Consider the following 17,878-nt stretch of genomic DNA (forward strand, 5'->3'; position numbering starts at 1 on the left):
GAGTACCCACATCAATTTTTCATATATTTATATATGTATATATTATATATATATATATATATGTATAAATGAAAAATATATAAAAAATGCATGTGGGTACTCAAATGCAAGCTCTTGATGAGTGTAACATCGGGATGAGCTTATATCTTTAAAAATGTCAATAATAAAGCAATGACGTTGTAATCTGTGCACTGATGATATTTTTAACGATATAAGCTCATCCTGGAGTTACACTCATCGAGACCTTTCATTTGAGTACCCACATCAATTTTTCATATATTTATATATTTATATATATATATATATATATATATATATATATATATTTATATATTTATATATATATATATATATATAAAATATATCAAAAATGCATGTGGGTACTTAAATGAAAGCTCTTAATGAGTGTAACATCGGGATGAGCTTATATATTTAAAAACGTCAATAGTTAAGGAATGACATTGTATCTTCTCAACTAATGAAATTTTTAAAGATATAAGCTCTTCCCGATTTTACACTCATCAAGACCTTTCATTTGAGTACCCACATCAATTTTTCATATATTTATATATTTAGATATATATTATATATATGTATATATGAAAAATATATCAAAAACTCAATTGGGTACTCAAATGAAAGGTCTTGATGAGTGTAACATCAGGATGAGCTTATATCTTAAAAAATGTGAATAATAAAACAATGACGTTGTAATTTGTCCGCTGATGATATTTTTAACGATATAAGCTCATCCCGATGTTACACTCATCGAGATCTTTTATTTGAATACCCATATCAATTTTTCATATGTTTAGATATATTATATATATGTATATATGAAAAATATATCAAAAATGCATGTGGGTACCCAAATGAAAGCTCTTGATGTGTGTAACATTAGGATGAGCTTATATCTTAAAAATTGTCAATAATTAAGAACTGACATTGCTATCTTGTCAACTAATGACATTTTTAAAGATATAAGCTCTTCCCGATGTTACACTCATCAAGACCTTCCATTTGAGTACCCACATCAATTTTTCATATATTTATATATTTATATATATATATATGGATAAATGAAAAATATATCAAAAATGCATGTGGGTACTCAAATGAAAGCTCTTGATGAGTGTAACATCGGGATGAGTTTATATCTTTGAAAACGTCAATATTTAAGAAAGTACAGTGCAATTTAACAAAATTCATTATTTAATAAAGCCAAATTTCATTTTATTATAGTTTACAAGTCACGGCAGTCATATAGTGACTGCAAGGTTGCTAGTTATTTATTATTATTGTTATGGTTATTTGAAATTTTATCTGAAAAAAAAATTTTAATGATTTTTAATCTATAGATATTATTGCATTAAAAAAAATTTTTTTTTTTCAATTCCAAATCGGCACAACTCTCTAATATTATTTGTTTCTGAAATAATGCCTCTCCGAGTAATGAAATTTAAATAAAAAAATACTAAATAGTAAATAAATAACCCGAAACTATTTAAGTAAACGGGAACTATTTAAAGCAAAAGATATCTAATTTTATTGTATCTTTAAAGGAATGAATTTTGGAGGTGCTCCAGCTGGACCTGCTGGCACTGGGAAAACAGAAACAACCAAAGACATGGGAAAAGCTCTTGGGAAATACGTCATTGTGTTCAACTGCTCTGATCAAATGGATTTCCGGGGACTTGGTCGAATATTTAAGGTCTTTTATCTATTCGGTTATTTCGTATTTCAATTACCTGAGTATTTGGTTTCGTCTGTTAGAGAATAGAGACAAAAGATTCGATTGCCGTTAGATTTTTTGCATGTATTTATAAACTACATTTTTATTCATTATCATTTTATTTTAACATTATTCATTGCTCGTTATATAGGGTTTGGCGCAAGCAGGAGCTTGGGGCTGTTTTGATGAATTTAATCGTATCGATTTGCCCGTTCTTTCTGTTGCAGCTCAACAAATAGCTATTGTTTTTACAGCGCGTAAAGAAAAACGTAAAAATTTTTTATTCAGGTATTTTTTTTATGCTAGAATTTTTTTATTATTATTATTGTTATTGTTATTATTATTATTATTTTTATTATTATAATTTCACAATTTTTTCACACAAAGTTTTAAAAAAAATTTTTAACAATAATTATACAAAATTTTTAGAAAATTTTATTATTATTATTATAATTTCACAATTTTTTTATATAAAGTTTTTAAAAAAATTTTAAACTAAAATTTTTAATAATAATTATTAAAAATTTTCAGAAAATTTCATTATTATTATTATTATTATTTATTTATTCAACAACTTGCGCGCCTATCGGCAATATACATTAAAGAAAGTGTATAAAATTAAATAATATTAATTATTATTATAATTTTTTTTTAGCGACGGAGAAACGTACAACATTGATTATGAATTTGGTATTTTTATAACGATGAATCCAGGATATGCGGGCAGACAAGAACTTCCTGAAAATTTAAAAACTCAATTCCGCAGCGTAGCTATGATGATACCAGACCGACAGGTAAATTAACTTATTGTTATTATTTTGTTATTATTAATTTATAAATTTTTGGTGAAAATATTAAAATTAATATAAACATTTGCGCAGATAATTATACGGGTTAAATTAGCCGCCTGTGGATTTAAAGATAACATTGTGTTGTCCCGTAAATTTTTTACATTGTATGCATTGTGCGAAGAACAATTGAGCAAGCAAGTCCATTATGACTTTGGGTTGAGAAATATATTGTCTTGTTTACGGACCCTGGGCGCCCAGAAACGGGCTCATCCTGGTGAATCTGAAGAAACTACACTGATGAGAGTTCTTCGGTATCAATTATTATTTTTATTATTATTATCATCATTACTATATGCTCTGTAAATTCAAGTATTTTAAAAGTGACTACAAATGTGCATTTAACATATGAATTTAAAACACGTGGAAGTGTTTTAAAAGTGACTACAGTGCTTTAAGATAGGAACAAAATACTTTATGTGTGTTTTGTTAAAACACTTGGATTGACAGTGTGTCACTCTTAAGAATATGTCAAAATTTCATAAAAAAAGAGTGCGTTGATTTTGAGCTTCAATACCGTGCAAAATGTTTTTTAAGCGCATAAAAACATTTAATTGATTTTTAAACCCAAAATTTATTATAAGTATTATTAAAAGTAATTAAAAAATTAATTACGTAAGGACGTTTCTCAAAGCGCTATTCTCTAATAAAGATTTAGAGAGTGAATGCAAGGCAAAAGCGTTATTTAGACGTTAAAAACACTCTTTATTCAAATTTTAACATCAAATTTATGGTAAATATTACTGACAGTAATCGAAACAATCATAAAAAATCATTGTGTTAATTTGGAGCGTCAATGCAGTTTAAAAAAAGTTATACGGCATCAAAAGATACTCTTAATTTAAATTACAATCTGATATTAATGATAAATATTAGTAACAGATCGAGGAAAAAGGTTTAGATCTGACCAAATATAATTATGCCTGGTCAGATCTAATTATATCTGGTCAGATCTATTTATATCTGATCAGACATGGGATTGGAGACATAATCAGATCTAGTCATATCTGATCAGATCTAAAGAGATATAACTATATCTGAGTTAAAAAATACATCAGACATGATCAGATCTAGTCATATCTGATCAGATCTAAACAGATATAACTATATCTGAGTTGATAAATACATTAGACATGATCAGATCTAGTCATATATGATCAGATCTAAACAGATATAACTATATCTGAGTAGAAAAATATATCAGACATAATCAGATCTAGTCATATCTGATCAGATCTAAAGAGATATAACTATATCTGAGTTGATAAATACATCAGACATGATCAGATCTAGTCATATCTGATCAGATCTAAAGAGATATAACTATATCTGAGTTGATAAATACATTAGACATGATCAGATCTAGTCATATATGATCAGATCTAAACAGATATAACTATATCTGAGTAGAAAAATATATCAGACATAATCAGATCTAGTCATATCTGATCAGATCTAAACAGATATAACTATATTTGAGTTGAAAAATACATCAGACATGAAAAGATTTTATTATATCTGGCCAGATATAATAACTATATTTGTTAACTATTAATATATCAATAGTATTTATAAATACTTATAAACTATTTTACTAAATATACTTTCCTCCCAAATAAATATTTATTGAATGCTAAAAAATATTTATCCGAATTTAATAAATTAAGTAATTTTCTTCGAATAAATTAATTTGTTAATAGTTAATAAATCTTTCTATCAGCGTATATTGATATTTAATAATTTGCAAATTTGATAAAAAACTTTGTTCATTACGCATCGATCATGGACACGATTCACATTACTTGTAGTTATTACAAACTTTACTCTTCAAGTAAGCCTTGTAGGTAAACAGGTAATGAATTAGTCATTCAAGCGTCGGGTCCCAGGTTCGGTTCTTGCACGCGCCGATTTTTTTTTTTTTTGTATGGAAATAATTCTATATAATTATATAGAGCCATTTTTCGTATATAATTATGTATGACTTTATATAATTATATACAATCTTTTTTACCTGGGCAATTTAAAGATCTGACCAGATTTGGTCAGATCTGATTATATCTGGCCAGATCTCGTCAGATAGAGACAATTTAAAGATCTGGCCAGATCTAATCCGTTTTTCCCGGGAATAATCAAAAATTTGATGAAAAATATTTTTGAATTGATTTAGAGAGTCAATGTAGTATCAAATTGTTATTCATCCTACGAAGACACTCTTAATTTGAATTTTAACGTGAAATTCATAATAATTATTGCCATCATTAATTAAATAGTTGAAAAAAAATGGTTATGTGTTAATTTTGAGCATTGCAAAAGCGTTATTTAGCCTATAAAAACGATCTTAATTCAAATTTTAACGTAAAATTTATGGTAAATATTACTGACAGTAATCAAAACAATGATAAAAAATGATTATGTGTTTATTTAGAGTGTCAATGCAATCTACATGAATTTATATAGCATACAAAAACTGTCTTACTTTCAATTACAATCTGATATTAATGATCAATATTATTAACAGTAATTAAAAATTTGATTAAAAATAATTATGTATTGATTTTAGAGAGTTAGTGCAGTGTCAAATTGTTATTTAGTCTACAAAATCACCCTTAATTTAAATGTTAACGCGAAATTCATGATATTTATTACCATTATTGATTAAATCATTTATATAAAATGATTATTTATTGATTTAGAGAGTCAATGCAGTATCAAATTATTATTTAGCCTATAAAGATACTTTTAATTTGAATTTTACCGTGAAATTCATAATAATTATTACCATTATTACCATAATTATTACCATTATTACCATAATTATTACCATTATTACCATTATTACCATAATTATTACCATTATTACCATAATTAGCATAATTATTACCATTATTAATTAAATAATTTATAAAAAATGATTACGTATTGATTCCGAGCATCAATGCATTCTCAAAACTTCATTCATCATACTCAATCCTAATTTCAACTCTAATTTATAAATTAAATCTAAAATAAACACCCCCAATTTAATCCCCAACCAAAATTCCCAAAATTTTTCAGCGCAATGAACCTGTCAAAACTAGTAGACGAAGACGAGCCACTTTTCCTCTCGCTAATCGAGGACATGTTCCCGGGCATCAAGCTAACAACGCAGTCCTACAAGGACCTCCAAGCCTCTATATCCCTGGCCGTAGACTCTCTCGGGATTATCAACACTCCTCCGTGGAACCTAAAAGTCATCCAGCTTTACGAAACATCTCTAGTGCGCCACGGCTTGATGATCCTCGGACCAACCGGTTCAGGAAAGACTAGCTGCATCTGGACCCTGATGAAGGCTCTGACTTCCCTAGGAACTCCTCATCGGGAAATCCGAATGAACCCGAAAGCCATAACAGCCCCCCAAATGTTCGGAAGATTAGATGTGGCGACCAACGACTGGACAGACGGAATTTTTTCAACCCTCTGGCGGCGAATCATGTCCAGCAAAAAGCCCGAGCACGTGTGGCTGGTCCTAGACGGGCCTGTCGACGCAGTCTGGATCGAGAATCTGAATTCCGTTTTAGACGACAACAAAACCTTGACACTCGCTAATGGCGACCGTATAATAATGAACGCCAACAGCAAGCTTGTCTTCGAACCAGACAATATTGACAATGCATCGCCGGCGACTGTTTCAAGGATGGGAATGGTCTTTATCAGTGCTTCTGTCCTCAAATGGGCTCCGATACTCGAGGTGACTGACTCTGTAAATTCATTTTGATTATCTGCAACACTCTAGTGTTATATTCTGTTATTATATCACATGTAGACTGGTAACAGTTGATACGTGCTCCTTCAGAGGGAGTTAGTCTTGAATGTTAGTGTTGGTGATGGTGATGCTGATGATACTGCTTGCAATGCCGGAGCGTAGTCTTTTGTCTTTTGTCCTTCAGCTTGCGGAATATTTATCTGGGTCTTTGTCTTTTGTCTGGGCTTTATCGTCGGGCTCTACTGTTGTTTCTCGTAGAGCACCACCTCGGAATATGAATACAGTTGAGAAATCTCATGCAATATGATTACAGGGTTGGCTGAAGACCAGACCAAGCCATCAAGCGGAAATACTACGAGGACTTTTCCATAAAATATATGACGACGCTCATGCATTTGTACAGACCAAGCTACAAGCTAAGATCACGCTTCTAGAGGCTCTTTATATCAGGCAGTCTATCGATCTGCTGACAGGACTTCTTCTGTTCAATGATACTAAAAGTTTGAATTATCACATTATTTTTAAAATTGTTTTAGAATTTTTTACTGTTTTTATTTTCGAAATAATTTTTGGCAGAATTACTATCCATGATATGTTTTTTTTGGAAATTTTGAGTAGTTTTAAAAAACAGCTGTAGTTTTTAAAATTTTGGTTTTAGAAAAAAATTTTTGGAACAAAATTTGTAGAGAAATTAATTATAGATCATTTTGGTATTAATGAAAATTTTGTATGATCAATAGTTGAAAAGATATAATTATTTATATTATTAAGAGAATAAGAAAAATTTGGTGTCTAGAATAGTCATATGAGGAGTTGAGTTTCAAAAGGGTATGTTTTCATTTTTGATTAATCGAGACAAAAAACTGGTTATCTTCAATTATAAATATTTTTATTGAACTTTTTTAAATTTAGCTATAAAATGCTATCGGTTATCAAACTACAATTCGATTTTCATTAAGAAATCTTTATGATTCTCAAAGTAATTAATATTTAAAAGTTCAAAAAACTGCTCTTTTAAAATATGAAAAGATACCCTTTTGAAAATCAGCTCCTCATATGATAAAATCGGTTTTTTTAGCGAAATTTAGTGTCATTGTAAAGGTCTTGATTTGAATTTGTGCCTTTTTAAGGTTTCATATCATTCTCTCTGATAGTCAATTTATTATGATAAGTACTTAGGCTGCATTTGAAAATGCTCTATCTTTAGATAAATAATTAAGAAATGACCTTGTATCTTGTGAACTATTGACATTTTTAACGATATAAGCTCATTCTAATGTTACACTAATCAAGACCTTTCATTTGAATACCCACATCAATTTTTCATATATTTATATATATTATGTATATGTATATATGAAAAATATATCAAAATGCATGTGGATACTCAAATGAAAGCTCTTGATGAGTGTAGAATCGAGATGAGCTTAGATCTTTGAAAACGTCGATAATTAAGAAAGTGCAGTACAATTCAACAAATATCTTGTGAAATATTGACATTTTTAAAGATATAAACTCATCCCGATGTTACACTCATCGAGACCTTTCATTTGAGTACCCACATCAATTTTTAATATATTTATATATATTACATATATGTATATATGAAAAATATATCAAAAATGCATGTGGGTACTCAAATGGAAGATTTTAATGAGTGTAACATCAGGATGAGCTTATATCTTTAAAAATGTGAATAATAAAGCAATGACGTTGTATTTTGCCCACTGTTGATATTTTTAACGATATAAGCTCACCCTGACATTACACTCATCGAGACCTTTCATTTGAGTACCCACATCAATTTTCCATATATTTATATATATTATATATATGTATATATGAAAAATATATCATAAAGGCATGTGAGTACTCAAATGAAATCTCTTGATGAGTGTAACATCAGAATGAGCTTATATCTTTATAAACGTCAATATTTAAGAAATTACAGTGCATTTTAACAAAAATTATTATTTAATAAACCAAAAGTTGATTTATTTATAGTTCACAAGTCACGGCAGTCACATGGTGACTGCAAGTTTGCTAGTTTTTTATAAAATTCATAAAATTTATTTTTTTCAAAATATTTAGTTTTAAAAAAACCGTTGCAGTCTTAAAAACTTTGAAATCAAAGAAAAATTTGTAGAAAAATTAATTTTGAATAAGTTTGGTTTCGATAAAAATTTTTTAGGATCAATATTTTAAAAAATATAGCTGTTTTTTGTATATGTTATGATGTGTATATGATACAGATTAATTTTTGATTTTCAAAATTTATTGTTTTTTTATTATTTGTCTATGGATTAATTGAATTTTTATAAATATCCATAGTAAATTTCTTAATTTATGTAAGAAACGCTCAAATTTTTATTAATTTTTTAGATTATGAAGACTCTCATATTGAAAGATTGTTTCTATTTTCATTATTATGGAGCCTTGGCGCAGTTTTGGAATTAGACGGCCGAAAACTTCTAGAAGAATACTTGCTAAGCCATCCGTCAAAATGTGACTGGCCAAAACTTTTGGTATATATTTACTGATAAATTTTACAAGACTATAAATTATCAGAAAATACAAGACTTAACGTGATATACGAAGCTATTTTTTTAATACCGATCTGTATTGATAAATATCTAGTATATCGACTAGACATAAATGTGAGTATTAAATGTTTGTTTAAAGCCGGAGGAAACATTGTTCGAGTACCTAGTTTCGGATAGAGGCGAATGGATACATTGGAGCCAGATGGTACCTGACTTCGTATATCCGCCGGAGCGTGTGCTACAGTATTACACGATATTGGTTCCAAATGTGGATAACACGAGGACTCTGTTTCTGATCGACGTAATTGCGCGGCAAGGAAAGCCTGTTTTGCTCATTGGTAATGTTCCCAACGTAATGCCTTTATTAGTTACCCCATTTGCCGTTTCAATTTCAACAGATTTGAGAAATTGTTCTTCTTAGCTTTAAAGGGCAAGACAAATACTTCTTTAACGGTGCAGATTAATATTCCCTAGTAGAAATGATCAAGTTTTTACTCGATTAAATCTAGTATCTGGCTAGCGATCATATCTAGTAACTGGCTAGTATAATATCCAGTAACTGTCTAGTTACTGGCCAGTTTTACTAGACATCAAATAAAACATCAAATAAAATATGGATAAGTTTGTTACAATTTAAAATAATAATAATAATAATATTAAGAAACAGTGTAAATAATTTAAAAAAATTGAGTATTTCTATATAAAAATAATCTGTAATATATTTAAAAAAATTGAGATAATAACCGAAATGCGGTTATGGGCAATCAAAACAAATACTCCAGACTGTCATCTAAATAAATTATTAAAAATTTTACGAGGAGTTCTTTCAGATTTGCTAATACGTGTAAAAACACTTAAAAATAACCGTTATTTTTATTTTTTTATTTTATTAATGTTTTTAGTTTTATATTTAAGAATATAATATAATAAATTAATAATTTCCCTCACGGTTTTGGAAATGCCGTAAAGATTCGGTATTTATACGATATAAATGCTGTATTTTTACCGTAATACTTCAGTTATTTTAGCCAGTTTTTTTGTCGAATTATTATGAAAAAATTACGAAATAAATTCAGAATATTTATGGCAATACAATAGAAAAGTTACGGTATATTTACAGCATTTAAACCGTAAATATACCGCATATTTACTGTATATCTGCGGCATTATTGCAGCAAAAAACCGGAAAAGAAGATCCCTACTTTCTATTACCGGCAAAATACCAAAAATATGCTGCTTTACTACTATTATTCAATAGCTTGAAATTTTTTTTTATAATATTATAAATTATCGTGAATTATTTTTAAGAGGTTGATAAACTAATTTCTCGATTGTTATTATTATTAATAATTTTTTTTAGTCTAGACCGGGATTCGAACTCAGATCATTTAGTTACGCGCCGAAGGTTCTACCAGTTGAGCTATCAGAGACACTATCCATATCTAATTACTCAGTCACCTAATAAGACTCACCGAGTAATAAACACAGCCGTCCATCTTACGGTAGAAAGCATTATTTCTTTAATCATATCAGTATAAATGCGACAAAATTATAGTATATTTTTGGTATTTTTACCGTAGAAATACGATTTTATTACTTTAAAATTATAGTTATATTATAGTTAATACATAGATTTTTTACGGTAAAAGTTCTAGAGTTTTACAGTAATTTTATAGTATTATTTCTGAACTTTGCAGCAAAAGTACGGTAGAAATGCTGCATAACTATAGTAAAAAAACTGGCCAAAATGACCACAGAAATACCGTATTATTTCAGAATTATAACGGTAAATTTACAGTAAACGCATTAATACCGAAAATTTACGGTATTTCAAAAACCGCGAGGGTTATTTCATAGTTCTTAATACTTTTATAAATGAAACTTTTATACCAGTTGAATGTTAAATTCATAAATAAATTTTTTAATTATTCCGTTAATTAATTATTACTATAAGTAATTATTACTATTTATATTATTAATATCATTATTTTTTTGAATTGTAACAAATTTATCCATATTTAATCTGAAATAACCTCAAAATCTACAAGTGACATCATGTTTTATTTGATGTCTAGTAAAACTGGCCAGTAACTAGACAATTACTAGATATTATACTAGCCAATTCCTAGCTTAAGCCTGGTTAAACTAGCCAGTTACTGGCCAGATACTTGATTACATTTCTACTAGGGTTATAATGAAAATCATTGCAGGTGAACAGGGAACAGGAAAGACAGTTATGATTAAAGGCTACATGTCTAAGTACGATCCTGAGAATCATTTAAATAAGTCTTTTAATTTCTCTTCAGCATCAACTCCAAATATGGTCCAGGTAAACTTGTTCAAAGTTTTTATTTTTAAGTTTAAATTGTACGGCTGCCTATAGTTTTATTAATACTCCTTAAAATTTAAACTTATTATTATTATTATCATCAGTATTATTATAATTATTTCACAATTTTTTTGAATGTTCTTTTAAAAATTTTACACTTAAATTTTTAGCAATAATCATAAAGGATTTTTAGAAAATTTCATTATTATTATCATCATTTTTATTATTATTATTATTATTGTTATTTTTTTTTTAATATTAATTTTAAGTGTGTAAATTAATTATATTTTTTAAATAATTTGATTTTTGGAACATTCAACCAAATTTTGATAAAGATTAATTTTTTTTTTCAAATCTTATTGATAAATTCTGACGTAATAATAAAAAATAATAAATTATTAACATTACTGCATTTAACTAAATAAAATTAATTGCTTCAATTTTACTGGTATTAAATTTTATACGGAAATTTTTAGGATTTTTTAATAAATTAATTATTATAGAGAGAATTTATTAAAAAATGCTGCTTGTAAAAATTAAAAAAAAAATAACGCAATTTTTTTTTAAACATTAAAATTTATTTTTTTTTATAAATTGACAAAAAAATTTACAATAATTTTAAAATCGCTAAATTTAAATAAATAACAATTTTTTTATTTTTATTCAATAAAAAATAATAACTTTCCGATTATTGAAAATCTTCGATTTTCTTAGCGGGAAGTTAAAAATAATTCATTTAAATGAATGTTATTCTCTCTGAGAATTTTTTACAGTGTATTATTATTAGTATTTTTAGTATTTATTTCATTCTAAAGACTGGTTTTTATATTTTTTGAATTAATTGGCTATCGAGTCTAATATAACAATTTTTTTTTTTTCGTAATGTTGTTAGCCGGTATTTCTTTCCAGATATAAATAATTTAGCCACAATACATAACTAAAATTGTCATTAAAAATAAATTTTACTGAAACAATAATTCGGATGACCTAGACCAGGATTCGAACCTGGATCTTTTGGTCACGCACTAAAGGCTCTACCCGTTAAGCTATCCGAGACATTGTCCGTAACTGCTATTACGAAAAAAAAATAAAAATTGTTTTATTAAACTGGATTGCCGATTAATTAAAAAAGTATAAAAGTATTATTAGTTATTATTATAATTTTTATGATAAAAATATGAATGTCATAAAATTTTGCTTATTTGCTTAATTATATGGATTAATATTTGATATATAATTATATAGACAATAGTTTTATAAAAAAATAATAATAATAATAATAATAATAATAATAAATAATTAATAAACGAAGAAATTAATTAATTGCCTTAAAATAATGAATTTTAGTTGTAAAGTTAGTTCTTACAATGATTAATTACTGTTAGAGAGTGTTCGAAAGTTACGTAGAGAAACGAGTTGGAACGACGTACGGACCAGCTGGTGGAAAGAAAATGACAGTTTTTATTGATGACATTAATATGCCGGCAATTAATGAGTGGGGAGACCAAATAACAAATGAAATAGTGCGTCAACTAATGGAATACCGCGGATTCTATTCGCTAGATAAGCCCGGACATTTCAGCACCATACAAGACATACAATTGTTGGCAGCAATGATCCACCCCGGCGGGGGAAGAAATGACATTCCTCCCAGATTGAAGCGGCAATTTAACATTTTTAATTGCACTCTACCGAGTGACAGGTCACTTGACACAATATTCCGCGCAATTGGCTGCGGTTACTTTTCTGAAGAAAGATTTTCCAAGGAGGTTGCCGATTTTTTGGGTAAATTGGTACCGCTGACACGTATTGTTTGGCAACAGACTAAGGCGAAAATGCTACCGACGCCAGCTAAATTTCACTATGTATTTAATTTACGTGATTTGTCACGTATCTGGGAGGGGATTCTGCGCATCGAGAGAGCCGAATGCAAAACACCGGGAACTTTGCTTAAGCTCTGGGGTCACGAGTGCACTCGTGTTATTTCCGACAGGTAAATATTGAGATAGAAATTTTCTTTCAGCTTCTGAGTTTTTAAGCATTCAAAAATTTTATCTAGTTAAATAATTTATCTACACGGGAAAAAATTTTTGGGTAAATTTACGATATAACTATTGTAAAGCTGGACTATACTTTCATTACTTATAATTGTCAAATATTTTAGAAGAAAATTCACTATTTATTTACGAAATTTGTATGACTTACTATCGTAATTTCACCAAATAATTATTGTATTAAATTTGATAAGAAAAAATACAATATCACTGTCGTAAATAGTAAGAGAATGAAAATTAAGATATAAAAATATTATTATTCTTGTATCAATTTTAAAAATTTTCAGTGCTCTCTCTGTATCTTTCTAATAGAAGTAACAAATTTTACAATAGTTAAATTAAAATGTTTCTTAATTAGCGTGAGATAGCCTCGGATAGCGCAGCCGAAGAGTCTCTGACTGCCGAGTAGGAATTCTGGGTTCGATTCTCAATCAAAAATTCTGATTTGTTTTTTCAGTTACTGCAAAGTTACCAATCAGTCCAACCTCCTATCCTTTTCCCTCCCTAAAATTTCTTTTAAAAATACCGACTGTTCATTTCTACGATAGTTGATTTGTAAAAGTTACACGGAAAAAATTAAACTGTAAAATTCAGTCGGATTCCGGTTAATTTTTATAGTTTCAAACAGTACAGCGGACATCGGGATGGCATTAATGTAAATATTACAAAACTTAATGTAGAAAGTGTAAAAGCCACAATTTATAATTTAATATCGAAAATGTGAATAGTAGCTGTCACTATAGTAAATAGCGACTTTCTCATCTTAAAAAATTACAGTTTCAAACAGTAAAAATTGCCGTTTCAATATATAGTTTATACTATGAGAAGAGGAAGGTCTCGCACTCGGAGAGTTTAACATTTGAAACAGTAAAAATTCTACTCTTAAAATATATATTTTACCAATCCAAGCAAATCAATAATTATAGTTTGATTATTAGCGTTGCGTTTAAAATTTACCATTTTGCTTTGTAAATATTGACGTTGCTTGTATAGAAATTTTGTAACTGTAGTTTATATTTTTTACATATTATGCGATCATTTTTTAAGTACGAAATGATAAATATCAAAGACAAAATTCTTAATTATTGCACGGAAAACGTAAACCGTAAAATTCACTCAGATTCCGGTTAATTTTTATAGTTTCAAACAGTACAGCGGACATCGGGATGGCATTAATGTAAATATTACAAAACTTAATGTAGAAAGTGTAAAAGCTACAATTTATAATTTAATATCGAAAATGTGATTAGTAGCTGTCACTATAATAAATAACGACTCTCTCATCTTAAAAAATTACAGTTTCAAACAGTAAAAATTGCCGTTTCAATATATAGTTTATACTATGAGAAGGGGAAGGTCTCGCACTCGGAGAATTTAACATTTGAAACAGTAAAAATTCTACTCTTAAAATATATATTTTACCAGTCCAAGCAAATCAATAATTATAGTTTGATTTTTAGCGTTGCGTTTAAAATTTACCATTTTGCTTTGTAAATATTGACGTTGCTTGTATAGAAATTTTGTAACTGTAGTTTGTATTTTTTACATATTATGCGATCATTTTTTAAGTACGAAATGATAAATATCAAAGACAAAATTCTTAATTATTGCACGGAAAACGTAAACCGTAAAATTCACTCAGATTCCGGTTAATTTTTATAGTTTCAAACAGTACAGCGGACATCGGGATGGCATTAATGTAAATATTACAAAACTTAATGTAGAAAGTGTAAAAGCCACAATTTATAATTTAATATCGAAAATGTGAATAGTAGCTGTCACTATAGTAAATAGCGACTTTCTCATCTTAAAAAATTACAGTTTCAAACAGTAAAAATTGCCGTTTCAATATATAGTCTATAGTATGAGGAGAAGGGGAAGGTCTCACACTCGGAGAATTTAACATTTGAAACAGTAAAAATTCTACTCTTAAAATATATATTTTACCAATCCAAGCAAATCAATAATTATAGTTTGATTATTAGCGTTGCGTTTAAAATTTACCATTTTGCTTTGTAAATATTGACGTTGCTTGTATAGAAATTTTGTAACTGTAGTTTATATTTTTTACATATCTTGCGATCATTTTTTAGGTACGAAATGATAAATATCAAAGTCAAAATTCTTAATTATTATACTTAAACATTTTGGACCTTCACATAGCAAATATTACTGTTTGAAATAGTATTTTCTTCCATGTAAATAATAAATTGTAGCATTTGAATGATAAATATTATAAAGTGATTGTTAAAATCTTGATTTTACTGTTTGATCTGGTAATTTTTTCCAGTTTATCATTATTTATTATAAATCGACTATTATTTATTACAGTTTACTTTTTTCCGTGAATCACGTCTTGTATAATTAGCTTTTAGAGCACTGGACTTTTTAAGGCTCTTGCTAGTATTATTAATTCACTGCAATTTACGGTAGTAGTTCGTAAAAATTATTAAATGAGAAGTATATAGTCCACCGTTACTATTCTATTCAATAAAAATTACAATAACGAAACAGTAAAAATCCCTTTAATTTTTCTACCGTGTAAATCTTAAAAATTTAACATTCAATTTTAAAAATTTTTTTCTTAGATTTGTAAATGCAGATGACAAAGATTGGTTTAAAAAAACCCTTCAAGAAACGGGTGAAAAATTACTGGGAGATGATTTCATGTCTTATGAAGCTGACGCGTACTTTGTTAATTTTTTACGCGAAGCTCCTGATCCGACAGGTGATGAGCCCGAAGACTTTATTTTTGAAGCTCCCAAGACTTATGAACAAATCCCGAGGTACTTTAATAGCAATTAGAGTCTACTTAATTATTAAAATTTATTTTTATATATTTTATTAATTATTCTAAGCTACGAAGCTGTGACATCAAAGGTCCACGAAAACATGACACAATTCAACGAAAGCATCCGTGGCATGAATCTAGATTTGGTATTCTTTGACGACGCTTTAGTTCATTTAATGAGAATTTCACGAATTCTCGGAGTGTCAAGGGGCAACGCGATGCTGGTTGGTGTGGGTGGCTCGGGAAAACAAAGTTTAACAAGATTAGCCTCCTTTATCGCCGGCTACAGCTTTTTCCAGATTGTTTTAACGAGGTTTTTATTCTACATATTCGTTTTTAAATTATTTTTTTTTCTAACTATCCACACGGTGAAACAAACCTATTATCCTAAAGGAAAAAATCCCTTTAGAGAGCTCAAAATTAGATTTTTTAGAGGTGATAAAATAACCATATCATTTTCAAGTTTTAACATCGTTTTTAAACGTATAACAACTATTTGTTTTTCATTTTATAAAAAATAACGGCTCAGTAAAATGTTTTTTTTTATTGATGTAAAACAAAAAATTGCTTTATATTTTTAACTTAATCCCAAAAAGGATAATTTTGAAAATTATGAAAAAATACAAAATTGAAAAAAAAAGTTCAAATTTTTTGAGATTTGTTCATTTTTAAAATATCTATAATTAATAAACAATTGCACTTATTAATTTCCACTATTAATAAATTAGACTATTTATCTATATTATTAAGAGAATAAGAAAAATTTTGTTTCCAAGATAGTGATATGATAAAATCGGTTTTTTTAATAAAATTTAGTGTCATTACAAAGGTCTTGACTTGAATTTGTACCTTCTCAATGTTTCATATCATTCTCACCGATAATAAATTTATTGTGATAAGTATTTAGGCTGCATTCGAAGATGATCTCTAGATATATAATTAAGAAATGACCTTGTATCTTGTGAACTATTGACATTTTTGAAGATATAAGCTCATCCGGATGTTACACTCATCAAGACCTTTCATTTGAGTACCCACATCAATTTTTCATATATTTATATATATTACATATATGAATATATGAAAAATATATCAAAATGCATGTGGATACTCAAATGAAAGCTCTTGATGAGTGTAACATCAGGATAAGCTTATATTTTTAAAAATGTCAATATTTAAGAACGTACAGTGCAATTTAACAAATATCTTGTGAAATATTGACATTTTTAAAGATATAAGCTCACCATAACTTTATACTCATCGAGAGCTTCCATTTGAGTACCCACATCAATTTTTCATATATTTTATATATTTATATATATGGATATATGAAAAATATATCAAAATGCATGTGGGTACTCAAATGAAAGCTCTTGATGAGTGTAACATCAGGATAAGCTTATATTTTTAAAAATATCAATATTTAAGAAAGTACAGTGCAATTTAACGAATATCTTGTGAAATATTGACATTTTTAAAGATATAAGCTCACCATAACTTTATACTCATCGAGAGCTTCCATTTGAGTACCCACATCAATTTTTCATATATTTTATATATTTATATATATGGATATATATAAAATATATCAAAATGCATGTGGGTACTCAAATGAATGCTCTTGATGAGTGTAACATCGGGATGAGCTTATATCTTTAAAAATCTAAATAATAAAGCAATGACGTTGTAATTTGTCCACTGATAATATTTTTAACGATATAAGCTCACTCTGACATTACATTCACCGAGACCTTTCATTTGAGTACCCACATAAATTTTTCATATATTTATATATATTATATATATCTATATATGAAAAATATATAAAAATGTGGGTAC

General features: G+C 28.0%; 1 protein-coding gene across 1 annotated transcript in view; it reads left to right on the forward strand.

The window, feature by feature from the left end:
- Window positions 1-17,878, forward strand: part of LOC123272269 (dynein axonemal heavy chain 8) — an 89,243-nt gene that overhangs the window by 36,555 nt on the left and 34,810 nt on the right. The window contains exons 23-34 of the mRNA XM_044738966.1: window positions 1,563-1,711; window positions 1,884-2,020; window positions 2,388-2,526; window positions 2,614-2,834; window positions 5,635-6,307; window positions 6,636-6,822; window positions 8,705-8,847; window positions 9,005-9,203; window positions 11,076-11,194; window positions 12,580-13,187; window positions 15,837-16,034; window positions 16,107-16,352. Of these exons, the coding sequence (XP_044594901.1) occupies window positions 1,563-1,711; window positions 1,884-2,020; window positions 2,388-2,526; window positions 2,614-2,834; window positions 5,635-6,307; window positions 6,636-6,822; window positions 8,705-8,847; window positions 9,005-9,203; window positions 11,076-11,194; window positions 12,580-13,187; window positions 15,837-16,034; window positions 16,107-16,352 (3,019 nt within the window). The remainder of the gene's footprint in view (window positions 1-1,562; window positions 1,712-1,883; window positions 2,021-2,387; window positions 2,527-2,613; window positions 2,835-5,634; window positions 6,308-6,635; window positions 6,823-8,704; window positions 8,848-9,004; window positions 9,204-11,075; window positions 11,195-12,579; window positions 13,188-15,836; window positions 16,035-16,106; window positions 16,353-17,878) is intronic.

The sequence above is a fragment of the Cotesia glomerata genome, linkage group LG9 (assembly GCF_020080835.1).
Source record: "Cotesia glomerata isolate CgM1 linkage group LG9, MPM_Cglom_v2.3, whole genome shotgun sequence".
Classification (NCBI taxonomy): domain Eukaryota; kingdom Metazoa; phylum Arthropoda; class Insecta; order Hymenoptera; family Braconidae; genus Cotesia; species Cotesia glomerata.